General features: G+C 54.4%; 4 protein-coding genes across 4 annotated transcripts; 2 read left to right on the top strand and 2 right to left on the bottom strand.

Annotated features, from left to right (window-relative positions):
- Positions 1-1,056: 1,056 nt before the first annotated feature.
- TGME49_259640 (nucleoporin autopeptidase) lies at positions 1,057-13,052 on the top strand (the record flags this gene model as incomplete). The annotated part of the gene is made up of 9 exons (XM_002365117.1): positions 1,057-1,192; positions 1,765-7,832; positions 8,247-8,354; positions 8,646-9,290; positions 9,566-9,768; positions 10,086-10,411; positions 10,938-11,182; positions 11,584-12,258; positions 12,774-13,052. The coding sequence occupies 9 exons, from the start codon at positions 1,057-1,059 to the stop codon at positions 13,050-13,052; spliced, it is 8,685 nt and encodes a 2,894-aa protein (XP_002365158.1).
- Positions 13,053-14,320: 1,268 nt separating this feature from the next.
- On the bottom strand, positions 14,321-16,814 carry TGME49_259650 (hypothetical protein; the record flags this gene model as incomplete). The annotated part of the gene is made up of 3 exons (XM_002365118.1): positions 14,321-14,447; positions 15,165-15,517; positions 16,101-16,814. The coding sequence occupies 3 exons, from the start codon at positions 16,812-16,814 to the stop codon at positions 14,321-14,323; spliced, it is 1,194 nt and encodes a 397-aa protein (XP_002365159.1).
- A 999-nt stretch (positions 16,815-17,813) lies between these two features.
- Positions 17,814-20,972, top strand: TGME49_259660 (orotate phosphoribosyltransferase). The gene is made up of 4 exons (XM_002365119.2): positions 17,814-18,054; positions 18,694-19,084; positions 19,529-19,847; positions 20,325-20,972. Exons 2-4 carry the CDS (start codon positions 18,770-18,772, stop codon positions 20,540-20,542), a joined length of 852 nt encoding a protein of 283 aa, XP_002365160.1. The 5' UTR covers positions 17,814-18,054; positions 18,694-18,769; the 3' UTR covers positions 20,543-20,972.
- A 478-nt stretch (positions 20,973-21,450) lies between these two features.
- TGME49_259670 (von Willebrand factor type A domain-containing protein) lies at positions 21,451-25,510 on the bottom strand (the record flags this gene model as incomplete). Its single annotated transcript, XM_018781215.1, has 3 exons — positions 21,451-21,583; positions 22,028-22,094; positions 22,468-25,510. 3 exons carry the CDS (start codon positions 25,508-25,510, stop codon positions 21,451-21,453), a joined length of 3,243 nt encoding a protein of 1,080 aa, XP_018637050.1.
- Between the last annotated feature and the right edge of the window lie 769 nt (positions 25,511-26,279).

Genomic DNA, 26,279 nt, shown 5'->3' with positions numbered 1-26,279 from the left:
GGGGGGATTCGTCTTGCTTTATTTGCTTTCCTTTACACCATCTGGACGCTGTCTTTAAGCTTCCATGGTTGAAATCATGTTTTTTTCTGTCTCCAACAAGGGGCTAAGGCGGTAGCACTGGTAGCACGCTTGCGCCACGTTCTACTTCCGGTCAGTGCGACGTTTCCTGTCCGTGTGTGGCCTCATACTCCCCGGTCCCCGTGCGCATGCTCACATGCAAAAAACAATACATGCGCATTTTCTGGCCTGTCGACGAGAACTTGGAGGGTGCACAAAAAAGTTTTTTCCCATGCTGACGTATTTTTTCTCCCTCTAAGACATGCAGATGATGAGACGCGGCAACCCGCGCCGTATGTTGCATCTGTGCCGCGCAGGGGAAACGACTTGGTCACTGCCGACGGAGGGTAGGCAACTCTGATCTGCCGAGATGTGTAAGCGTCTTCTTCCCTTCGTGGAAAAAGTCGTGTCTTCTTCCCGTAAACAGTCTACTTTTTCCGCACACAAAGGAAGTGCCGAGACAGTGGAACAATCTCTTTGACCAGCCATGCCTCGCCCGATTTTTTGTTCTTCGCCGTGTTTGTTCTGAGGTCAACAATCCCAACACCATATCGAAGCCAGCCACTGAGTCATTCCGCGTGTGTTCATTCTAGTTTTCTCCAAGTATTCACATTGGTTTTTTCTTTTGGCGGGCGCGTCGCGCATCCGTCGTCTGTTGGGGTAGCATTCTGTTGTGTTGGCCGCTCCGCACCAGCTCCATCGTGCCAGTCTAGACGGTCCTTGTCGCATGCTAGACTCAGGACTGGGAACATCGGGACCTCTTCACTAACTACAGAATTCAAGAAGCTGATTCTGCGGGAATTCGTGTTAGTTGACGTAGGCTCCCGGTGTGGAAATCGTTTCATTATCAAGCGACGTGGCTGTTTCTCGTGCTCCTGTTTCCGAAGTCACTAGCTTTCGTTTTTGGCCAGAACTACTCTCGTTTTATTTTCTTTTCAGCAGGCACATTTCGCCTGGAAATTCATTTTGTCCTTCTGTTCGTATTTCGTGGTCTTCGCAATGTTCTCGTCTAATACGTCATCGTCCCTTACCGGAGGAGGTAGCCTCTTTGGTTCCTCCGGAGGAGGTGGGGGACTTTTCGGTGGGGCGGGGACCCAGCAGCAGCAAGGCGGCAGTCTTTTCGGAGGCACAGGCGGTACGCTGACATAATAATGAAAATTAGGTTTTTGTATCTCTTGTTGGTTCACAAGGAATGCACTAGAATGGTGTGATAGCGAACAGCGGCGATTTCCAGGACAGCGAAAACGAACCTCGCTCTCAATAGAGGGGATGCCATGGTGATCTTAGGACGTGTGAAGAAGTTACAGTGTACTTAGAGACCTGAAGAAGCGATTTCATCACTCCAAACTCCTGTTTTCGTACGGGTGCAATCGTGGTGTGTTGGCTGTTCAAGGCAAGAGTATCTGTTTCCAGTCACAGTGGCCATAAAGACCGCAGTTCATCTCCCCTCACGAAATTCTTTCATGGGGAAATAAACTTCCGTGACTATCGTCGACCCGCGTATGGGGCGCTCGCGAGTTCCTCGTGTCCTATTTCTTCGACGCAAACGGGTTGAGGGGCAGACAACGGCGGGCGAAGCGTCTTCTTCAGGGCTGCTGTCAGACACTGACAACGTCGCGCCTTTTACCTTACCGTGCTCAAAGACCCGTACTTACATAATTCACCGGCATCTGTCGTCGTCTCTGTTTCTCTCTGTGCTTCCTTTAGGTTTCATGTCGCAGCCGCAGCAACAGACTCAAGGTCGTTTGTTTGGGAATGCTGGGACGACGGGAATGTCTCTCTTTGGGCAGCAGCAGACAACTCAGCCTCAGTCGGGGGGTCTGTTTGGGTCTTCGACAACGACAAACAGCGGTTTGTTCGGCAGCGCACCGCAGCAGCAGACAGGCGGTCTCTTTGGCAGCTCTGGCCTCTCACAACCTCAGCAGACGCCGTCCGGGGGTGGACTCTTTGGGAGTACGAACACCTCGACGCTTGGGTCATCTATAACTGGAGGTGGTTTGTTTGGTCAGCAGCCTCAACAGACTGGTGGTCTCTTTGGCTCTTCGACGGGGACTGGAACGGGTGCAGCCGCGACGGGGACTGGTGCCTTGGGCCAACAGCAGTCGGGGAGTCTCTTCGGCAGCAGCGGTTTCGGAACCAACACTGGGGGTTTCGGCACCAGCACTTTGGGCACTGCAGGACAGCAAACGTCGGGGGGCCTTTTTGGAAGCCAGCCGCAAGGGGGTGGTCTGTTTGGCAGCAACACGAGTTCATTTGGTGCGGCGGGAACTTCGGGGACGAGCGCATTTGGAACGTCGACTTTTGGAGGTGGTGCCGCGACGGGTTCCGTTCTTGGTGCGGGATCGCTGCAGCAGCAACAGCCGTTCCAGCCCCACAAGACCGAGGAAGGGCTTCTGATGAGCATTTGCTTCGGCAATCTGGCGGAGGTTTCTCAAGACGAAGAGCGATGGAGGTTCTACCAGCAGCGCGGGGGCGGCGCCATGGGAGCGTCGAACACCCCCGGTACGGGCCTGTTTGGCCAGCAGACAACCCAGCAGCCATCGGGCGGCCTCTTTGGAAATTCAACTGGGACCACCACTAGTGGAGGACTCTTCGGCAGCACTCCGGCGTCGACCACGGGCACTGGACTTTTGGGTTCGACCCCCCAAACTAATCAGCAGCAGAGTGGCGGCCTATTTGGCACGTCTACGACGGGCGGCTTTGGCGGCGGGCTATTTGGGTCCTCGGCGACAACGCAGCCTAGCGGTCAGCAGCAGACCGGCGGCCTTTTCGGAAACACTGGGGGGTCTACGACAACGCCGGGAGGCGGCCTTTTTGGAAGTAGCACCTTGGGGAACACGACGGGAACCGGTCTCTTTGGGTCGACGACAACACCGCAGCAAACGCAAAGTGGGGGACTTTTTGGACAGCAACAACAGACGGCAGGAAGCGGCGGGCTCTTCGGCTCCAGTTCTCTAACCGGAGCCACAAACACAGGCGGGGGGCTGTTTGGGTCGTCTACGACGCCTTCCACTGGCTTATTTGGCTCGACGACGCAGCAGTGTCAGCCGGGCGCAACGACAACGCAGACAGGAGGGGGGCTTTTCGGTTCGACAACGACGTCTGCAACCACGACGGGCCAGGCGACGACGGGGACGGGCCTTTTTGGGGGACTTTCCTCAGGCACCGGCGCCACCCAAGGTGGAGGCCTTTTTGGGTCCGGAGGCACAGCGACCACGGGCGCCACAGGCGGCGGTCTGTTTGGCAACGCGCAGCAGCAGTCGAATCTGTCAGGGGGTGGACTGTTTGGAAGTTCTGGCGGGCTGAAGCTGGGAACCACTACGACACCTGGAACGACACCTGGGGCAACCGGAACTACAGGCGGGCTTTTTGGAAACACCACCACCACAGGAGCGTCTGGCGGCACTAGTCTCTTTGGAAGCTCCTTAGGGACCTCCGGAGGCGGCCTTTTTGGAAGCTCGGCGGCGAAGCCTGGGGAGACAGGGGGCCTCTTCGGAAGCAGCGGAACGTCAGGAACCTCCGGGTCGCTCTTTGGTAACACGACAGGAACCGCGGGCACAGGCACCGGGCTGTTGGGCGCGGCGCCGGCGAGTTCGGGAACCGGCACTAGTGGCGGAGGCCTCTTCGGCTCTTCGACTACGGGCTCCGGAACGGGCCTTTTTGGAGGCAGTGGCATCTTCGGCAGTGCGCAGACTATCCAGCAACAGAACTCAGCGGCAGGAGGTCTGTTTGGGTCGACTTCTGCTGGCGGGGGAGTGGGAGGCGGCTCAACCTTAGGTTCAGGCCAGGCAAATCAGACAAGCCTGTTTGGAGCCATAGGCTCTCTGTCTGGTTGTGGAGCACAGGGAGCCCCCGCTAGCGCTGCTGCCGCCGACGCCTATGGTTTAGCGTCGCTTCTTGGAGGGCACGTCGAGGTCAAGTTGACTCTCTCCGCCCGCCCCTCGGAATCGTCTGCCCAAGAAAGCGCTCAGATCTTCCCGCCGCGAATGCAGTTGCTCGACCCCTGCGGGGGCACTGCCTTGGGAGACACCGGCCTCCTGGGATCTGTGGGGTCCAGTGTGTGGCGATCGGGTGCGCCGGCTCGCCTGTGCCGAGGGCGCCGCTTCCGGCCCCTGGGGCCCATGGAAGGAGGGTTGAGCGGGAGCTATTTGTCGAGTGGAGCGTCCAACGCGTCTTTTGCACTTCCCGAGGTCTACATCCAAAAGGCCTTCGGGACCAGTCGCACAGCGTCCCCTCTTGAAGACGAGTCAAAGGGCGGGCAAGCCAATGCGCTGCGCCTGCTCCCCGACGGAAAGGCTTTTTCCGCGGCTCCATGGGCCTCAACGACCCTCGAACGCTCTGCAGTCGAGGCTTTGCTCATGCAGCGCCGCAGGAAACCCGGCAGGCTCACTCCGGACCAAGTGAGTCCGTGGTCGTCGACGGCTCTGCAGTTCATGCGTTCCAACCCGTTCTACAGGGAGCAGCTGGCGGAAGTGCAGGCGAGCAAAGACACGATGGAAAACAAAGACCGTGACACCCTGCCTCCCACTTCACAATCCGCGCCCGCTGCGGCAGGTGTAAAGGAGACGACACTGGCATCTGAAGAGGTGTCGGCTCCAGCGTCTGTTTCTTGTCCCGCCGTGCCGGGCGTGTTGCCTGCTTCTGCGGCAGTCCCCGATGAGAAGCGTGGCTGGACCGCGAACGTCGAGGTTTCACCAAGCGCGAAGAAGCTCGCGGGTTTGGGAATCTCGCCCATTGAAACATTCTCGCTGGCGACGCCTGCGGGCTCTCCCGGGACTTCGCCTAACGGCTCGCGAACGGGGCCTGCAGAGGAGTGCACCCGGTGGCACGGCGCGCCTCCTGCGAGCGGATCGGTCGCGGCTGGGCTTGAGTCTGTGGCGGCCTGCCTGCCTGCTCCTGAGGACTTGCGCCCCGTCCTCACCCGACCCGACTACGAGACTGTGCCATCTATCGAAGTGTTGACTGGAATGACAGAGCAGAGGCTGTCCCGCGTCCAAGACTTCTCCATCACCCGGCGGGGCTACGGGAGCATTCGGTGGCCGGGCTATACGGACTTGCGGGGTATCAATTTGGACGAAGCCGTGAAGATCGAGAAGCTCGAGGTCACCGTGTACGGCAACGAGGCGCCGCCTTGCGGAGTCGGACTCAACAAGAGAGCAGTCATTACTCTGAAGAACTGCAAGCCGCGAAGTGTCAAGTACCTCGACACCTTGACCATTCAGCGGCCTGAAGATGAGGCGTACGTCCAGGACAAACAGTGCCAGTATGTGACGAAAGTCCGGCGGTACACGGAACGTATGGGTGCCAAGTTCGTCGACTTGAATCTCGCCACGGGTGAGTGGACGTTTGAGGTTGAACACTTCAGCACCTATCGTTTTCTCGATGAAGACGATGAAAACGACGAAGAACTCGAGACTCAACTCCGACAAAAGGCACTCTTGCCCTCCACGTCCGCCCACCAGCCGACACTCGAGTCTCCCGTGAAGGTTCTCCCCGCACACGCAGACTCCTTTCCCGCCTCTCCGGAGAACCGAACCCGCGATTTTGGAGAAGCCCCAGAGCGGATCACTCATCTTTTTCCTGAAAGACCTGCGAACGGCTACTCCAGCGAACGCAGCTCGTTCCTTGGTGTCCAAAAGCAGGTGCTTAAGGCCGGCTTTGCCGAAGCAGACAGAGAGACACCCGCATACCTCGGTGGAGGGGTCGCGGAGAACTTGGTCAACCCCGAATTTCTGAAGAATGTTTCCCTAGCGGAGTCCGTCAACAGACATTGCCAGCAGCGATGGCGTCCACTGTATGTGTCGGGAGAGGCCCCTTCTAGAGGACTCAAAAGGGTTTCTTACAACTCAGGCAAAACCGTTGAGGCGGTGCACGACCTAAAGGAGAAGGCGTTGCCTGGCGGCGAGCGCTGGGAGGCCACAGGCGTTTCCGGAGGCAGAATGGTGTGGGAGCCTCAGGTGAACGGGGTCGAGGCATCCCATCGAGGGGTACAACGTTTCCAAGATGAGAAGACAGAAGACAAAGGCGTTCAAGACACTGAGAGAAGGGACGGAGGCGCAGCGGCATCTTTGAGGCTTGAAGACGGCACTGGGGGAAGTGTGCGTGCAGTCCCCCCAGGAAGGCCCTGCGAAGACACGCGTTCTAGTAGTGCTTCCTTTCCTCACCTTCAACAGCGACGACACTGCCCATATCCAGTTCGGTGTGCTCCGGTGATTTCTCGGGACGGTCTCATGGCTCTTCCCCTTCTTTCGCTCCCCGTGTCTCTTGAAGGCATTACGACTGCGTCTCTTCCTGGCTCCCTAGTGCAGCTCGCACACCTGTCGCCTCTGCTCCGAGAGGAAGAAATGCCGGTTCAAAACGGAGGCATCTCTTCCAGTGTGGGGTCTCTTGAGGGCGGCTCTGTTGGCCTTGAGGCGCCAGTTCAACCGTCGCCGATGTGGACCGTTGGAGAGGTTCCCGACGAATCCGTGGTGTCAAGAGAAGAAGAAGAGAAACAGGCCCTTTCTATGGCTGCTCAGAGGTACGTGCAACCTCTTCGTGAGGCCAAAGGGGCGCCGTCGCTGACAGCTGCGAGTTTGCCTCTGGCAGACGTGTCTCCGGCCCTGGTCGCCGCCTCTCGCTTGCGTCCTTTCCAGGCCGACCTCGCCACCAGTGGAGCCCCCTACACCAACCAGAGCCCGACTGAGCAGCTGAGTCTCGTCCGAGACGGCTGCCGGGTGCGGCGGACGCTGGGTGCGTCTGCGATGCCTCTGGTGTTGTCTGCGTTCCTCGAGGAAGTCGTAAAGGAGAACGGAGAGAGCGAACTTCAGTCACGTGAGGAAGACAGCCAGCAGAGCGAGTCTAGCGCACGCGCTGATGCCACTCAAGAGTTCCTTCCTACTCTTACCCCGGCCCCGGAGGTGGCGGAGATGGGGAAGGAGGGACGGCGAGGGAGGAGATCAAAGGGAGAAGCTGGCTCTTCGGGAGATTCAAATAGGCGCCGGTTTCGAAGCCAGCAATCCGAATGGTGGCTTCTGACGGAGTTGTGTCGCCAGGAGTCTCATGCTCTGGAAAAGAGCAGACGGAGCAAAAGCGTCAAAACTCTGAACGCGTTTCCGAGTTCAGGCCTCGTCCAGCGCCTTCTCCTTCGTCTTCTCGCTTTCTTCGAGCAACAAACGCGCGTTTACTCTGGGTGCATGCCTCCAACTTCGAGTGTTTCTGTCGGTAACTCAAAATGCTCTCTGCCGCTTTCTTCCCAGCCCTTTCTCCAAAGTGCGCCAGTTTCCAGCGCTCATCCCCCAGACGTCCCCGAGGCCTCCTACCTCGCGCCTTACATGCTTCAGACGTGGCAGCTCCTGGTGGCATTGATGCTGTCGAGTCCTGAGCAGGAGGAGTCGGTTTTCACGGCCCCGTCCGGTCTCTTCTCGCAGAGAGATATCTCGCCCGAAGCGATCCTGGAGAGTCAGCGACAGTCGCGCCTGTTGGAGTGGCTTCTCAGGGAGTCAGGGAGGGAAGTCACTGCTCTCTTGCAACGTGCGGCCGCGCTTCGCGCGTCACCTCCTTTCTCGACTTCGGAGGGCTTGAGCCTCGACAGGGGCGAAAGTCTCTGCGGGGCGACAGAACTGTGCAGACAGAGGGGAGCCGCCCAGAATCCAGCAATCACCAGATTGGGCGCGAACGCTTTGTTTCGCTTAGCTGGGACGGCAGGCCAACGCGCTCTACAGATCGCCATGGCAGCCGACCACGATGAAGAAAGGAAGCTCCTTGCCGTTTTCCACCTGGCGGCAGCTGGACAGGTACGCTCCGGGCTGTCCCTCTGGCGGGCGGGGACCCAACAGCGAGACGAGAGAGATGCAAGGAGCTTTTTCGCGGTTGTTCTCTCCATGGTAAAGGAAGGGAAATTGGTCGAAGGAAACATTTTCATCGACAATGCCAGAGCTTGGCTTTCTTTGGTCGCCGATCCAACGACCGAGTGCCGGAGGGAAAGTGACAGCAATGCTTTTTTATCCTCTCGCTCTTCAGAGAAAGAGCCGCTCCTGAAGCGACCATGAAAAATGAGGCACGGGTGTCTCCGTCTCACGAAACGTCTCTGTTCGATTTGAAATGTATACTGTGGACACAGCAGATTTGTGATCGTGTTGCCTTGCTCCTGTAGTAAATGCCACGACCGAGAATGCTGGGCGAAGTCTCTTCTTTTGACGATTTCTCAGCTTTACGACGCTGTCGAGCTGCTCTTGAACAGCCGCCCTGGAGAGCCGTACTACCCACACTTGGCGCTGTGTCTCGCTGCCCACGTTCAGCAGCAGGTTGGCCGTGAGGTAGGCGCGCATGCATCGGGATATATATACATCCACTGTGCAATTCTTCAGAATCCAGGTACTTCATGAGTTTCTCATAGTAGCAAGAGACTCTCCTTGTTCCTTTCGTCTGTCTGTCTCTTTTATTTGCTTTGCATGTTTGTGTCGATTTCTTGCGTACCTGGGAGGTCGCCAACTTCGTGGAATCCTCCCCTCTGATTACGTGCGTCTGTGGTGAAATGACGGGTCGGAATGAGTTGTGAATATTCTCCTCACTCCGCTTTCTCCGCTGTTTGTGTGGGGAACTCGCAGTTTCTCTACTACAACCTTTTTCGGGCAACGGCGCCTTCGTTCTTGACGCCTCCACCTGGGATCGCTCGGCTGTATCGGCTGTTGACTCCATGCTCGACTCGCGCGTCTCCGTCGCCTGGCTCGGCCAGTGTGAAAGCGAAAGAAGGCGAAAAACGGAAGCGCAGCATCTCGCCGGGCGTTGTGGAGCCTGCGGAGGCTTCACGCTGTGCTTCGCCGAGCAAAAGGCATGCGGGGGCGACGGACAGGAATAGCGGGGCGAAACACGAATCAACGCACGCATTGTCCTTGCATGCAAGTTGGAAGAGTGGAGAAACCACGGAGGCCAACTCCGTTTCTGGAATGGGCCTGGAACACTTTGTCAGCTGGCGCCATCAGCTAACTGCGAGCCTCGTCTTCAGCTCAGCGAGCCCGCTGGAAGACCCGAGAGTCCTGTCGACAGGCGCCGTAGTGTCTAGCGGAGGCAACGCAGAGAAGAAAGTGGACTCGGTAGACGAGGGAGAAAAGGCAGCTGCATGCACGCAGGAGGACACGGTGACGCAAACGAAGGGAGAAGGGAGCGCGGCCGATGTCGACATGTTTCAGAGAATTCGCACGGAACTCGCTCCTCCGCCGCAGGCCGCTGATGCGCCCAGGGAACTGCGACGCGTGAGTGGAAGAAAAATGGGGACATCCCAGGGCCGCGAAAAAGGTGGTGGGTATTTCTCGCAACTTCGTGTTGAACAAAAAAGGCATGCACACTCTGCGGTTTGGCACCTGTGGAATTGGCTAGGGTTGTACACCACGGTACAAAGCTCTCCCTTCTGCAGGGTGAAAACGGTTGCGTGGAGACACAAATTCCTGGAGGTGCATGAAGCCGTGGAAAGGGATAGGAAGAGCAATTAGTTGAATTGCCGTTGTGTCGCCTTCACTTGCGTCGCCAGGCTCTTCTGCAGTTCGAGCATCGTCTTCGTTTCCGAGACAATGGAGACGCTTCCCAGTCCGGAGTCGAGTTCGCAGTTCCGGCATCACCGGCGCCGCTATACCGTCAGCAGGACGAGGACGGAGAGACGCAAAAGGATCGCATGCACGACGGGTTGCAAGGGGCGACATCCAATATTTTTGACCTCCAGTACGGTCTTCTGCGGTAAGCAAACGAACGTGCAGATCTCAAATGAAGACTCCATGCGCATATGTTTATATATATATATATATTTATGTATATGTATCTATTTGTTTATTGCACTTGGAATAACATGGCTATTTACGTGGGTCCCTGCACAGCAGATCTTGCGTCGTCCTTCTGCGCGCGGGAGAGCGCCGCGAGGAATCCCTATTCGCACAAGTACCGCTCCCATCGAAACCTTTCATGCAGCGGAAGGCTGTCGGCTTCCATTCGTTTTTGGTTGTCCTCTTTCGGAACAAATCTGCTCGTGTTGTTCTTTCCACATGTGTTTGCGCCAGCATGCACGCGGGCCTGGCGCAGCCTTCTCTCTCGATCTTTGACCCGTCTTCCCACACGCCGTATGGCCTCGATTTCTTCTTTGCGTGGACCGCTGGAGTCGTCACACTGCTGCACCGGGGCAGTGCAAGAGCGAGGGTGAGGCTGCTGAAGCAAACTGAGTCTGAAGGCACCGAAGCCGCAGAGGCCATAGACGCAGAAGATGGTCTGGAGCAAGAAGAAGCTCGCCAGCTTCACCGGCTTACAGTCGCCTTCGCAGCCGAGTTGGAATGTTTGCCCGGATGCTGGCCTTGGGCGTGCGCCGCTCTGTTGTTCACGCCATTTTGCGGTGAGTTGCGACTGAAACGAGCGCAGTTTAAAGAGAGATATTCAGTCGAACACCAGGTCCTGAGCGAAAAAAGAGAACTCGGACGAGACACTGAAGGATTCATGGGGGACGAGACAGACGCCTCATGAGCATTTCAGTGGGTTGTCACCTCATGACACGGTCGAAGGGGGCGTGTCTCGAAACGCAGCAGAGCGAGACTGTTTTGCAACCGGTTTTTTTCGTTTTGAAGGATAACCTAGGATAGCCATTGTGTTTGGCGAGAGACGGGGACAGTTTTCTTTGCAGTCGAAGTCGGACTTAGCAGTGCATGTTCGCTTCTCACTGCCTGCCACCCCCTCTTTATGGGCGTGCAGTCTCTCTCAAGGAGAGAATCCTGAGAACCGGCCCTCAGGACTACTCCCTTTCCCGTTCTTCCCCTCGATGTTCTGTGGGTGCCTACTTCGTTGGCCACGAGCCGCGCACTCCCTGCCGTTCTCTCGTTATGGCTTCTCCATTTCGCTCCAACTTGCTGTATCTCTGGACGTAGGTCGAGCCCTCCAGGGCATGCGCGCGCTGATTGGTCGGCATGCGGCGGAGTTCACGTGCACGGGCGTCGGCCCTCGGCAGAGTGGAAAGGAATCCCAGGGACTGCAGGCGTTTCCTGAGAAGGCGGCCTTTGAAGAAAGGCGTCGAGAAATTCTTCGCGTCCTTCTCGAAGAAGTCGGGGTCGCTCAGTGGTGGCTCGACGAGGCTGACGGTCTCTATGCACTGAGTCAACGGAAATTCATGCAGGTAAGAGAACGAAGCGACGGTACACTACAGAGACTCGGCAAGTCCAGGTGGAAATGCAAGGGATAGTCGAGTCGAGGGTTGCACAGGCGTATCGAATTCCGGATTGTCCATGCTTTTAGTGGTGGTCATCTGTGTACGGCCCACTCTCCGTCCGTGTGAGCCTATCCACGTATTTGCAATCTCCATATCAAAGGCTCCATCTGTACACCATGTGCATCTTTGCCTGGTTGGATTTTCGAGCAGGCGTCCTGTTTGTCACCTTTGTCGGCAATCGCGTTGAACTGCCGTGGCTTCAAAATTGCTCTTGATCCGTGCTGGGGAGGCTGAAACGTCTACCCAAGGATCTTCTCAGGTGCACACGCTGACGCAATTAGTCCTCCGTACTCGTTATTGCTATTCAGGCGGCCTTTTTGTTCTACTGGGCGTATCTTCGCCTTCGTCTCCCTCTGGTCCGGGGCTTTCTGGGGTCTCCGGTTGCGGCGCCTCTCCGCGAGGAGCTGCTAAATCTTTGGAGCCCAACTGGCGCGATGGAGAGACACCTCCTGCGCCACGCAGGCCGGGCTCTTCTCCAGTGTCTCCCCGGGTTTCTCCTGGCTGTTCTTCTGCAACAAATACAACATGTTGAGAAGGAGACTCGCGTCTCGCGCATGCGGAGAGCTTTGGAAAAGTGCGAACGCCTAACCGGGTCCGTTACGTCCGGCACAACCCGTGCGCTCTCCGATGAGTTGAGGGCCTATGAGAGACAGGAACGGAGAGAAGAACCGACAGAAGTGTGTGATGAAATGGGCTCGATGCCTGCCGTCCTCATTTTGTCGACAGAGGCGAAGATGCGTCTGCTGTTGCAAATCCTGGAAGCTATCAGAGTGAAGCTCGCCGGCGGCCTGCCGGATCTCAGTCAAGATGCGAACGGAACAAACGGTTCCAGAAAAGGCGTGGAGAAGGACATTCTTGCCAGCTGTGTTGTTGGAGGAGAATGCCGATCGGCGAAGTTCCCAGTGGACCTGGCCCGTCTCGCCTGTATGGAAAAGGCACTTCGGTGGCTGCTGAAGAAACAGATGAGAAAACAGAAGCAGCACGTAAGTGTTTTTCACTGCGTTTGCGCGTTCGAATCCTAATTCACGTCCGTGTCACGAGATATTTGTTCATTCTTCCCTCCTTCCCAAACCTACAGCTGTTTGGGCACTGGAAAACACAAGAGTGCATCCATCTTAGCACCTCTTGATATGAAATCTGTGTGGAGACGAGCATGCTTCGCCCCTACTGTCAACGAGCGCCAGTCGGAGTGTGTCGTATCCCAGGAACTGTTCTACCTGAGACTTCGCAAATCTGCTCTCCGCGGTAGAAATTTCTTCCACTGTTTTTGTATTTTGATCCCACGACTAGCGCCGTCTTACCGTCAGCAGGGTTTAGTAAGCACCGACAGCAGAAGGTATTGAGGGGGATGCTCTCCAGCCATATGATATACCGAGGGGTGCTGTGCTGGATACACTGCCTCGGCATGCCTTCCGTGCGCGATTGCGACGGCCACCATTTTGCATTCTGGGTTTCTTCTCCACAAACACACTCTCTGAGCGTGCTGTTGTTTCTACAGAACCGCACTGAGCAACGTACATCTCCCGGAAGCGCGCGAGTGCCATCGTCCGATGCGAAGCTGTCGGGCGCGACAGCGAAGAGCAGCCTGGAAGAGGACGGAGACCGGGTTGATGCAGACTTCTCGGCCGCCCTCCTCAGGGAAGTGGAGAAACAGACAAAGCACGTGGAGGCGATGAGCGATGCGAACAGGGGCTTTTTCCCCACTGACATCTCCCCCGACGAGCCTGCATTCTGGATTGCGCTCAAGACAGCGCTGCTCGAAGAACGCAGGGAATAACTGGGAATGCGACAGTGTGTAGATAAACCTTGGAAACGGCCGGTGGGGAGATCCATCCGGAGCGAACTAGACAAAGAGGCAGGTTGAGATGAGATTCTGTGGACAGAAATCAGACACACTCCTTCACTGATTCCCGCATCGCCCTTTCTCTAAAGACTGTGCCTTAGGTGTAAGCTCTCCAATCGATATGGGGTTTTAGTGGATTGTCGATAATACCTTTCGTGAGCGTTTGGCGTGTTGAGACGCTCTTTGTCGTTTTCATGGACACGAAACACGCGTTGTTTCTGCGCTTCAACAAGCCTCATATGTGCGCTTTCCCCCGCAGTGGCAACACAGAATTGACCTTTTCTCGGGTCGAAGGCAGCGAACATCGTCTGCAGAAACCTAGCAATTTCCAAATTGCAGTTTGAACGTATATTCCTAACGCTACAGGCACTTTCTGGTGGCAAAGTTCGGCTTGGGCGCGGTCGGTTTGTAGAACGTCGATTTCCCTTCGGAAAGGCGACAGCGTGTTTATAAACGGGAGCTCAGAACTGCATGCTCGTGGACACTTTGATCCGTTTCATGTTCCTCATTAGCACACAAGTCATGCGCGATTGAGACAAGTCCACTTCAGCGACGGCTGCGTGGTACTGAAATGCACAGCAATTGAGAGGAATGAAAATGGAGGAGCGTATCAAGAAAGCCTCTCTCGAGATACGCTGGCGAAGTGACTCATTTTATAAGGATCGGATTTTCCTTTTGTAGCCTCTCGCTACACAGGAGGAGAATTCTTGACCGGCAGAGAGTGTGTTCGTCAGAAATTCTCGGTTGTCCACGTAACTCTGAGGCAAAGTGCTTCTATCAGACTGAGACGTCTCTTCATTCGCTTCAGATTATTGAAGGGAAAGCGTACCTAGCTGATTCACTCCAAGAATAACTTCCCGTCACAGGAAGCCGGTTGGCTGTGCGGTGCCAGAAAAAGTAGAACGTCCAGTCCAGAGATATGAAAAAAGTGGATAGACATGCAGGTGTATGGAAACGTAGCTACACGTGTTTAGAAATAGTGCATAGATTATGACGTTTCCACCTCCCATCTGACTCTCCTCTGAATTGCTTCCTCTGACAAGGGAAACGGTTTCACTAGAGAAAGCTGCGACCCCAGGTTGAAAGTAGTTATCGTCCAAAAACATGTTCTCTCTGGGCCGCGGAGATATCACAGCTACATTCTCTTCAGAAGAAACTTGAACGATGTCTCTTCTCGGGAAAGCATGTTTCCAGACATGCTCTCATTGGGGGGTCGCCGCCGCCGGGGTCGCCGCAAGGCCGTTCTTCCGTGCCAGTCTTCGCGCTTTCTTGCGTTGAAACTTCTCTTTCCTTTTCTGAATCTCCTCCTCATCGACGGGAACTGTCCTTCTGCACAGAGACGGAGAACAGGGAACAAACTGTCTCCAGACGTTCTTATCTCATGCTTGATATTTGGACTTCTGTTGTCACTCAACCAAACACGGGAGACGCAGTTCCAATTACTCTAAAGTGTCATCTGCGCTCGAGTTGGAAGGGCGTGTTACAGGGAAATAAATGAAGAGGAGCACACCAAACAAAATGGTAAACGGGGGGAAAGTAGCAAAACGCAGAGACAAAAGTCGGTGTAAATGGTCGTACACTAAGCGATCTTCTGACTCAAGAGCGATTCCCTTTCTTACTGAGACGTACGGCAACAAATCTCCGAAAAACAATCTTCGATGCTCCTACGTAGTCTAATGTCTCTGTTTACTTGACATGTCTCGACAATCTTTTAGAAATCAGCAAATACTCTTGGAGGGGCCCCGCCATCGAAGCGAAGTCAACTGCTACAGCGCGGCATCCTTAACGCCCGTGACGACGAGTGTAAATTCAAATCTATCAGCCGCATCTTTCCGTCGTTTGCGCCAAGAAAGGCCCTCGTCAAAGCGACAGAGAGAGTACCTAGGTACTTCTCGTTTCCCAGATGTGCTAACACCTTTATCTACGCAATCCCCTCTATCGATAAAACAATGTCGACACAGTCATGCATGCATTGATGCGTGTATCTTAGTGTGGCGCTGGCCCTTTCAACTGGCGCATCCTGTGTTACACCAAACGGCTCCGTACCTTCGCTGTCTCTTCTTCCTGCGACTGGTCTTTGTCACACCTTCACCTTGCTCTCTGCCTTCGCCTTTCGGAGAGTCTCGGCCTTCTGCTTTCTTGTGTTTTCTGCTTCGCGACTCGTCGTTGGGCGCCTCGGTTTGCGTGGGGAACTCATCTCCCTGAGAGCGACTTCCTTTCTTCTGACTTCTCCTCGATGACGGAGAAGGGCCAGAATCGCTCTCCTCCACCGACTTGATTCCCTTCTTCCTTCTCTCCTTCGTTGACGAAGACGCGGACGCCCTCTCCTTAGACTCTTCTTCCTGTTCCTGTGGTACGCCGTGTTCCTTCTCCCACTCTGCTTCTCGCCGAAGATGTTTCTACATTTGCAAGATCCACACACACACCCGAAAAGCAATGCATATGTGCAAATATATGTAGAGAGACAACGCACACATGTATAATATATATATATATATATATACATATGCAATCCTGTATGTATGTGAGTAGGGATGTCTGCTTGGGAGCCTTAGATCAGTTGAACATCCGTAAATACGTCTCTGTACACACATGCGGGACTACACCGAATACACTATGTAAATGCAGATATATATATATATATATATATATTCGCATTCACAACGAACGCTCTTGTATGTACACGTGGCTCCTGGTTTGACTCGCCGCGATCACAAAAGGTGGCGCTTGTTGTATGTTGTTCCGACCGCTGATAGCACGGCAAGATCGCAGGCCGTTCCGCAGTGCCCACTAAACAGAAATCGGGTTTTGGATGGTATTCGGCTTAATATTGCTTTCGACCAAGCTGAAGTTACGATACCCACAGACGGCTTCATTTACCGAGTGTTTAACAGACGGAAAGGAGTAGCAAGATTTACACAATGTTCCTGTTATATACAGGCAGAGCGACTGCTAGGGTTTTGGCAACAAGTACAAACCTACTTTGGACTGGAGGTGTCGCTCAAGGTCGGCCTCGAAAATGAAGATTTTCTTGGGACATAGTTTGCACTGGAAGTGACCTCTGAAGTTCTGTTCCTGTGACTCTTCTTCGCGGTCTTCCTCGGGGTCTTGGCCATCGGGATCGTCTGACGAAGAAGCGTCGTAGAGAGCGAACTCATCGTCGCTGTCGTCAGACATGCTAGTCTCCGCGGCGCTGTGATCGTCTCTCTCGCTTTGGAGCTCGTTCTTTCTCCCTCGTGCTGGTTTTCCTTCGGCAGGTCCTCGCTTCCCACTGGCCGTGCTCTCTCCCCTGCTACCCTTTCGTTGCTCGTTCTGAAACTGCGTCAGGTCCGCATCGTGGCGTTTCATGGATTGAAAGAACGAGTGCGGATCTGTGGCGTAGAGAGCAGCCGCCTTCTTGATGAGGGCGAGCTTGGCCCTCGAATCGAGAGCCTCTTCTTCACTCTCCTCAATCGAGTCCTCTTCCCGGTCTGAAGACGACGGAAGCTCCTCTTTTCCGGAAAACTGTCCTCGCGACAAGTACTCCTCGTCCTCAGAAGACCCATCGCTCTCCCGCTCCTCAAGACGTTGCCGACCCTGGAAACGCTTCTTACGCAAAGGTTTCAGTCCCGCCTTCCCCGCCTTCTGTTGTTCCAGCTTCGAGCGCCGCCGCTCGGTCGGAGGAAGCGAGATCCCGAAGACCGCCCGTTTCAGCATTTCAGAGTACCAGTAGGGAGAGGGGCATAGGCAATGAAGGGCGCCCGCCTGCTGACCTAGAGTTTTAGAGCGCCGCAGGAAAAAACCGGGACAAGCATGCACAGACACACAAATTAGACGGTTTTACCTGCCGGCCGCTTGTTGGCTCAGAGAAAAAGATGCGAAGGTGACCAGGATTAGCTCGGGTCTGGGAACCACCCAACGCTGGCTGGAGAACGGCATGTAAATGAACCCTCGAAAACGGCTTTTCGCTCTGAGCGAAATGATGGACGTTTTTTGAGAGGCCTGGAAAGTGGTGTAAAGCAAGCGGACCTGCTGGCTATTCAAGCGAGTGGAAGAAAGTGGGTAGCTTCTGGGGAAATCCTAGCTGCCGAGTCAGGTCTGAGTTCGAGGCTTTCGTCGGATCCTTGAATTCGGTTGCGTCCCGTTGAAGAAGGCTGAGAACTGTTCATCAACAGGCAAAAATGAATGTAAAGGGACGGTTTCTCTTTTGCCACAGTCTGCCCCACACAGGAAGTCGAGGCGCTGCGACCTTCTCGTCTCCCGCAGGGACAGCGACGAATCCGAGGAGAGCGAAGAGTACGTATCGCTTCAGGAATCACCTGCAAACGCTCTCAAGTCGTGTTTCCAACAGGAGATAACCCTTTCACGCTGCAGCCAATGCCAGGGCAGGGTGAAGAATCGCGAAACATGCCAGGAAGAAGACACGAACAGGCGACAAGGCTGGAACACGCAAGGGAAAGGAGCACGGAGCTGGTGTGCTTCGCTTGAGAACAACCAAAGATCGTCGCTAGTGATGAATGGACAGCAACTAAAAGAACAAAGGCAATTTTGTCTGGTGCATGCTCGATAGATGCTGCGCCTCTGTTTTTCTCATACGTGAGGTAGGAACCGTTCGCGGCATGGGAAAAGTCACATCGAGGCAAGCATCCAGCGAGCGATGCTTTGATTCTGCCGGAACGCGTGAAACGGCGTCGAAGTCTCCGCGATTCTACCCTCAGAAGGAATCTGTAAATTGAGTAGAGAGGACTTCTTATCGAGGGTTCGTTCACCCTTAGGTGTTCGAATCAAGGAGACGTTTCATCGACTCAAGCGTCTGCCACTCTCTAGCAGCTGGCATCAGCCACGTTTGTTGTTCCATTCAAAAGATCATGCGAGGCGAGATTTTCCCCGAAATTCACGCTTTTTTGAAGAGCAGGAAGTCTGGTCTCTCTTTCAGAACCCACGGTTGACGGGGCGGGTATGTAGGAAATGCATAAAAAGCTATGAGACCTGTTCCTTCGTAGGCTGTGTGCCCCTTAACTCGTCTCTCTATCCCCCCCTTCCCTGCACTTTCTCGCCGACCTCCCCACACGTTCTGTACCCTTTCTTCTGCCTCTCTATCCGTTCATATGTCGTAATTATGCCTTGTCTTTTCGTCCGGTTCTCCCGTGTCTTCAGCTTCGTGTTGTCTGCCTCGCGGGCCCACGTTACTGTCGCTCCCATAGTGGACTCCCTGGTTTCTTGTTTTGTGTCTGTCTCGCCGTCCTTCTAATCTTGCTTCGATTGTTTTTCTCGTTTATGCAAACGTCTCTTGTTTCCGTATCTTCTGGGTTGCTCGGCGGCCTCCGCAGTAGTCGTTACGGTACCGAGTGCAGCGACTTTTCCGTTCGGCAGCGCTGCCGTTATTTTCTTGGAGGACTGTTTGAAGAAAACAGCTCACTGTAAGAGCAGTTCCTGCGTGTCACTGGTAAACTTTATCGTCTTGATTTTGTGGGACAGAGAGCCGTTGTTTCGTGTTTGCGTGTCAACCTCGTCGGCTGTCTCACCATGCATCAAGATGTACGCCCTTCTGTATGTGCAGCTCGTTTCTATGGGCATGTGGTTCGTGTGTGTTTAGGTCGACTCTCGCAGACGCGCGAGAATTAACTTGAACTGCAGCGAAATTTTGTGGAGTCAGTGGACAAAACGCCACAATGTCGAGCGGAAACTTGTCAGTTTCCAGATCCCGCACGTTGAGAAAAGTCCTGGCCGGCCCGCCTGGAGAAACAGACGAATATCAGGGGCGTCAGTTGGACGAGCTGCAAAAGGCGCTGCTTCGTCTTGCGTACAACCATGGCGCGCTCAAGTTCGGCGAATTCAAACTAAAAAGTGGCCGTACTAGCCCCTTCTTCTTCAACGCCGGCATGTTCGGCAACGGACAGGCCATGGAACTGATTTCTAAAGCATACGCCACGGAAATCGTTCGCAGTGGCGTAGAGTACGACGTCCTTTTTGGACCCGCATACAAGGTATGATCTTGGTTGCGACCTATAGTTGCTAGGATGTCAAGCAGTCTCTATCCGCCGGATATCCGTGTACAGTGTAGCTACGGAGAGCTACAAATGTATCCGGCACTGTAAATCTATCTAGCTGGCTATCTACCTATATCAGTCTGTCTATGTCTGTCTATATATCAGTCTAGCTATATATATATATATATATATATATTCATAAATAGATAGATAGGCGCCGTCACGACCGACATGCATGTGCCTTAGAATCGATGGGGGCGCATGTTGTATATGGATTTCTGCGCGCATCATCGCGCAACGTGTTTTGCTCCCAGTGGTATATCCGGGAGACGTGCTGTTTCATGCCGCCTTGATGTGCGGTGGTCAAGTTTATTTACGTTTTCAAGGACACGTGGACGTCCTTGTTGATGTTTCTGCTTGTCGCTGTTTTCCGGCACACAGGGAATTCCTATCGTGGCTTGCACAGCGATGTCCTTGAACCGGGTGTACTCACAGCCAGCACCCTTCATCTACGACAGGAAAGAGGCTAAAGACCATGGCGAGAAAGGCGTTCTCGTCGGAGCACTGAACCAGCTGGAACCGAAACAGATTCCAGGAACCACTGACAAGTACAGGCCCGCGCGGGTCTTACTCCTGGACGATGTCTTGACTTCTGGCACTGCTATTCGCGGGAATATGAAGCTTCTGCAGGAGCTTCAGCATACTGTCGAGGTTGCCGGCATTTTTGTTTTACTCGATCGACAGGAACGCGTTTCCGAAGGTACGCATTTTTCAGCAGCGGTCAAGTTTCGACGCTTACACAGATGCTTCTGACGGATGTTCTTGCTGGTTTGCCGGATGCACGAAATGTATCTGGTTGCGGTTTTATTCCGCTAATCATCATACGCCCGTGTGTTTGCATGCACGTACTGCTACGTACCCATTGCTTTTTGGGTCTCTGCTCTCCAGCCAATGAGTTTCAGGTTATGCGCAGAGCTGTCAAAGAGACCACCAGAATTGTTCAAATAGAGTGACGACAGACGGCTGATTCGTACCCACCAGCGGGCTGTATTGCTTTCTGGGTCATTGTGATTGTCGCTTCGGCTCCCGTCTGTTCAGTCCTTTGTGACCGTGTTTTCTCCGGGAATTCAAGAGAACGCGCATGTTTCGGAGTATCTGAGAATGTCAGGATTTCCCTGAGGAGGCTTCACGAGATCATGATGCATGTGATTTACCAACACTGGCATTATCTTTTCAGACGCGGATTTGTCTGCTGCTGAACAACTGGAAGAGACATACAAAACGAAGGTATTTTCCGTTCTGAACATCATGGATTTGCTGCTATTTCTGGAGGAGTTGATCAGCTCAGGGGATCATCTAGAGCCGCGGGAGACACTCCAGAAGGCTCGTAATGATATACTGGAGTACCGTCGTAAATATGGAGTTACAGATGAGCTTCCCACAGACGTCATGTAAACTCAGGTATGTGTTTTTTTCCAGGTCTGAGTTCATGTGAAACGACTTCCGTACATAGGAGCCCTTCGCATAGCTTATGCGTTCCCTTCATCAGGACCCTCACCATTGAATTTTTTCCTCCTGAGATAAATTCGCATTCGCGTCCACATGCGGCTATTGGGTTTTCTCGTGTGTCCTCGAACTACCGCTCACTTTCTGAAAAACAGCGCGACATTCTATGGGACTTGTTTTTTGTCTAGTCCACGTGACGTACGCAACGGCGGAGATTCAAGTTTCAGAGAGAGTGGAGGAGTTTCTCATGCTGTGACTGCAGTGTTGTCTCTGTTCACAAGTTGATGGATATGTAACGGGGCCCCGTCACCGCCGCGAAAACTGGCGGTACTGCCGCTCCGATAATTGTGGAATAAGTAGTGTTCAGATGGAGGCGGTTCGATGCTTTGACGCTTGAAACAGTCACACAGCGTTGTTCGTCTCTGTCACATCCTCATTTGCGCGTGTGTGCCGTTTGGCCGTAGAGTGACAAGCGGTGACTGAACAACCTCCTTAACGCTGCGGAGTACTGAACATGTAGCTGTAACGTTCGCTCGTACAGAGTAGTTCGAAATCGCCCGGGCATGAAAGGAACAACGATGAGCTCAACCGTTTGTTTTTAGCGCTATCTTTGCCAACAGGCCTCGAAATTAGACAGCACCCACCAAAATCCGTGTTGCCCCGCGTCCTCTTTTAAATTGGGCGCTACGCCCACGCCCCACTGCCCGCATGGTTGGATTTTGAGATGCAAGTACGGCCCGTCGCACGCTTCGTGATTTGAAAAGCACCAGCGTTTTGCGCAAATCCACTGGCCAGCTTAAGACACATCCAATTTTTCCCGTTAAAACAAAAGGGTGCGTTTGCAGAAAAACACTAGTTTACATCTCGTCGACAGCGAACATATCTTCGTCTATATCGATGCCAACTTCTCGGTCCTCAGCTTCTTCAGCTCCTTCGCCTTGAGTGACTGCCTCGCCGGCATCAGCAGACCCTGCCGCCGCCGCCGCTCCGCTGAAAACAATCGAAAGGACAGTGAACATCATTTTGCATGCTGTATGTTGATGCTGAACATGCTGGAACAGAGGACGCCCAGGTTTAGTGACATTTGGTGAATATCGACCTACGTTGTGGTTTTTGATACGTGTATCCGACACATGTGTGTCCACTTCTACAGCGAATTTGAATGACGCAAGGAACCCTAAGGGTGTTTGCTCATAATATTGAATAGATGACGTCGACGGCAGCGTATCACGACCATGGTACCATCACCACAAGGAAAGGAGAGATGTTCTCCTAAGTGTAGTTGCCAGCAATGCGTATCCAGCCGAAACGGCTTGGTGTCGTCAAGGAGCTAAATTGCTACGAGCAATGAGTGCACGTCTTTTTTTCAGCATGAATCACCATCGTTATGGCCAGCACGACAGGCAACTGGAACCCGATAACACGTGGCCTTACCCTCCTCCGAGCAACGCATACGCTCCTGCGCCAGCGGCTCCAAGCAGCAGCACGCCTCCAATAATACCTGCAGGCACAAGAAATGGCAAACGGTTTACACGGTTTACCACAATTTTTGGTTGACCTCGTGGGCACGTGATTTTGTCGCGGTGCGCTAAATCGAATGAGATGCAGGGGAATCATTCTGTTTGTCTTCCATGCGGAAGTGATGACATGATGGAACTCAGTCTTCCCGACTGAAGCAACGTGCACAGCTTAGACGCCTACAGAAGGGAATAATCCGGAGAAAATCAAGAAATGTTTGGAAAACCAATATCGCTACAGTCAGTCGACCGCCTTATAATGTAGCATTGCGAGTCTTGATCTTTTGTCAGAACACTGATATCGGAGCAGGAGAGCTGTGTGACAAACTCGGGTAAACGATACGACGGTTCTCCTACCTCCGGCGATTGCAGCGATGGGCGCGCCACCTTCCTCTTCCTTCTCAGCAGCTTCCGGCAGCTCCTCCGGGATCTCCGGAAACGGTTCAGTCTCTGAAGGAGTGCTTTCTTCTGCAGGAGGCAAGGGTGTCGTTTCCTGCGCTCCGCCAGCCGACGGCGGCATGAACCCTCCCTCTTCAGACGGCGGAGGCTGCTCCTCTGGCAGTGGACCAGCACCGGGTGCCTCCTCGCCTGGCTCCTCGGGCATGGGAGGCTGCTCGCCTGGTAGCCCCTCTGTTGGCGGAAACCCTTCCTCTTCACCCGCTCCTTCCGTGGGTGGTTCGAGCTCGCCGCCTTCCTCTTCAGTGGGAGGAAGCTCCTCAATTGGCGGATGCTCCTCTGGCAGTGGACCAGCACCGGGTGCCTCCTCGCCTGGCTCCTCGGGCACGGGAGGCTGCTCGCCTGGTAGCCCCTCCGTTGGCGGAAACCCTTCCTCTTCACCCGCTCCTTCCGTGGGTGGTTCGAGCTCGCCGCCTTCCTCTTCAGTGGGAGGAAGCTCCTCAATTGGCGGATGCTCCTCTGGCAGTGGACCAGCACCGGGTGCCTCCTCGCCTGGCTCCTCGGGTACGGGAGGCTGCTCGCCTGGTAGCCCCTCTGTTGGCGGAAACCCTTCCTCTTCACCCGCTCCTTCCGTGGGTGGTTCGAGCTCGCCGCCTCCCTCTTCAGTGGGAGGAAGCTCCTCAATTGGCGGATGCTCCTCTGGCAGTGGACCAGCACCGGGTGCCTCCTCGCCTGGCTCCTCGGGCACGGGAGGCTGCTCGCCTGGTAGCCCCTCTGTTGGCGGAAACCCTTCCTCTTCACCCGCTCCTTCCGTGGGTGGTTCGAGCTCGCCGCCTTCCTCTTCAGTGGGAGGAAGCTCCTCAATTGGCGGATGCTCCTCTGGCAGTGGACCAGCACCGGGTGCCTCCTCGCCTGGCTCCTCGGGCATGGGAGGCTGCTCGCCTGGTAGCCCCTCCGTTGGCGGAAACCCTTCCTCTTCACCCGCTCCTTCCGTGGGTGGTTCGAGCTCGCCGCCTTCCTCTTCAGTGGGAGGAAGCTCCTCAATTGGCGGATGCTCCTCTGGCAGTGGACCAGCACCGGGTGCCTCCTCGCCTGGCTCCTCGGGCACGGGAGGCTGCTCGCCTGGTAGCCCCTCCGTTGGCGGAAACCCTTCCTCTTCACCCGCTCCTTCCGTGGGTGGTTCGAGCTCGCCGCCTTCCTCTTCAGTGGGAGGAAGCTCCTCAATTGGCGGATGCTCCTCTGGCAGTGGACCAGCACCGGGTGCCTCCTCGCCTGGCTCCTCGGTGGTCGGTGGCTGCGTTTCCGGAGTGTCTTCTTCCCGTTCACATTCTCCTTCTGTGGAAGGCTCGAACTGACCCCCTTCCTCTTCAGTTGGCGGATGCGCCTCTGTTGGCGGATGCTCCTCTGGCAGTGGACCAGCACCGGGTGTCTCCTCGCCTGGCTCCTCGGGCACGGGAGGCTGCTCGCCTGGTAGCCCCTCCGTTGGAGGAAACCCTTCCTCTTCACCCGCTCCTTCCGTGGGTGGTTGGAGGCCACCCTCTTCCTCTTCAGCTGGAGGACCACCTTCCGGCTCTTCTGATGGAATCGTCACATCTTCGGGGCTACTTACAGGGGGCAAGACTCCATGCTCTACCTCCTCACATATTTCTTCCAGGTATTCTGGAAGTTCGTCCAACACGGAATTGAAGTCCGTATACTTCGCGTTTCGACAAGACTCCGTCCCTTTAGGGTCGCAGCCCGCAATGAGCCGTATCTCTGAGTGACATATGCTTTTGCCAATTCCGAGGACTTTGATGTGCAAGTTTTTAAGACTGGACATCCGTTCCAAGACATCATGCAAGTGCGCCTCTGGCGTCCGAAACTTAAACCGGTCCCACTGATTTACGCAGCCATCGGTGGCAAGGAGCAAAACACGATGAACGTGTTCTGAGTCGTGTTCATCTCGGTTGTTCATGGACGTGACAAATATTTTGTACGCTTCTTCTAGAGCTGCTGGTGTATTCGTACCTCCGTACGGTTGAGGCAACCGCGAAATGCGATTAGTTAGTTGTTTTTCTGTCCATGAGACCGGCTGTACCAGAGACCAGTCTGCTCTTGCAGTCGTGGAAAAACGCACCACACTCACGTGACTCTGATCCTCAGCAATGTTTAAGGCGCCAGAAAATAATTTCGCGATATCCCGGGTCTTCTTCCAGTCCGCCCTGCTGATACTTCCCGATCCATCAAGAACCGCTACTGCATCCACTCTACCTTTGTGGCAAGTTGTGGTAGAGATCTCAGGTGTTTCCGGCACTACTGGTGGCATTTCCTGGTCTTCTTTCTCTTCCATCGTTATTTCTTCGCACACGTCTTTGTCGAGACGTCTCAGATCCTTTTGCAGAGAATCCCATGATGTCAGAAGGAGAGACGGGCAGGGAGCATCCAGGCTTCGTGGGTCACAGCCGGCGATGTAGCGAAGCTCTTCGACACATACTTGCTTTCCTATACCTAGTACCAGTGTGTGCAAATGAGGAACTTTATCTAGGTTTCCAACAGCGGCACGATAGTGGTGTTCCAAGCTCCCGTATTCCTTGCCATAAATATCGGCACAGCCATCCGTCGCCAGTAACAAGAGACGCCTTTTTTCTTGGTCCTCGGCACCTTCTGAGTCTTCATGTATAGTCTCTTTGAAGAGTTCGTATGCAGAGTCGAGGGCTTTTGGAGTGAATGTGTTGCCATTCATGAACGACGCTGCTCCTAGCTCCTTCTCGAACTGAGCCGTACCAGAAGGTATTTTTTGTAGTTTTCTGAGGACGGTGACAGAATCGCTGTAGCTCACTAGACCCAATCGACTGTGGCCGGCACTGGAGTCCAGCGTGTCACCAAATTGCTTTGTCAGCTTCAACAGTTCCTGCCAGTGCTCCGCACCAACACTCATCGAGCTATCAAGAACAACAACAGCATCGACGTTCTTCAATTTGCATGCTTGTCCAAGTCCCGTCACCTCATGCGCTGCACGTTTCATGACACCATACTCAAGTGAAAAAAGAATCGTCGTAGGTTACTTTTTGCTGAATTGTTGTCATGATGCAGCAGTATAGCAAAATCCGTTGTGAAACGAACGACACGGTAGGTCCTCTCGGCACGAGAGTAGGCAGGGAGCAATTTGAAGGAGGCTCGTAAGTACGGTTGGAAACTACACGCCGCATCTTATCTTACCCTAACATTTCGCGGCACACGATATTTTATGTCATCTTCCTTCAAACATCGTACCTTGGTGAACAGAACTTGACGTCACAGCAGCGACGCTAATGACGGCTGCCTGCCCCAGTAGGGTCAGCAGTGGTAGTCGCCATCCATTCATGGCGGGAATCCCAAAACTGAAACCAATTCGTCCTCTGCGTGCCCACCACCAGGGAAAATTGACCAGCGCTTTCAGCTGATCGTTGGGGAGTAACAAGAGCGGAAAACATCAGACGACAGACTGCACAACGCGTTACTGTGCAGCATTCAGTCCGTTGTTTGAATGGTAACAGGAGATGCTTCGCTACAGGACGCTGCCGTGATCAATTTGGGAAGGCACATGAATGAAAGTGGGATAACCGTGCCCTAGCTGTTCAAAAGAGCAACCGCCTCCTCCACAAAGAAGCCTGAATCTTGGGGGGACAAGCTAAGGGAGGCAACGATAGAAATCGAACAAAATGATCAACTTGAGTCTAGTTTCTCGTGGTGAGCTGCTGCCGGAAGAAGCTGTCGCTGTGAAGGAGTGTACTTCATGGCCCGCACTTCCGCGC

This window comes from Toxoplasma gondii, chromosome VIIb, assembly GCF_000006565.2.
Source record: "Toxoplasma gondii ME49 chromosome VIIb, whole genome shotgun sequence".
Lineage (NCBI taxonomy): Eukaryota > Apicomplexa > Conoidasida > Eucoccidiorida > Sarcocystidae > Toxoplasma > Toxoplasma gondii.
This window is presented reverse-complemented; position numbering and strand designations above follow the sequence as displayed.

What these genes read in the sequence shown, in the direction of transcription:
- TGME49_259660 (XM_002365119.2), top strand. Translation starts at nt 18,770, where the DNA reads ATGTCGAGCGGAAACTTGTCAGTTTCCAGATCCCGCACGTTGAGAAAA. An exon ending in TTTTTGGACCCGCATACAAG is followed by an intron (nt 19,085 to 19,528) that starts GTATGATCTTGG and finishes TCCGGCACACAG; the next exon opens with GGAATTCCTATCGTGGCTTG. An exon ending in ACAGGAACGCGTTTCCGAAG is followed by an intron (nt 19,848 to 20,324) that starts GTACGCATTTTT and finishes TTATCTTTTCAG; the next exon opens with ACGCGGATTTGTCTGCTGCT.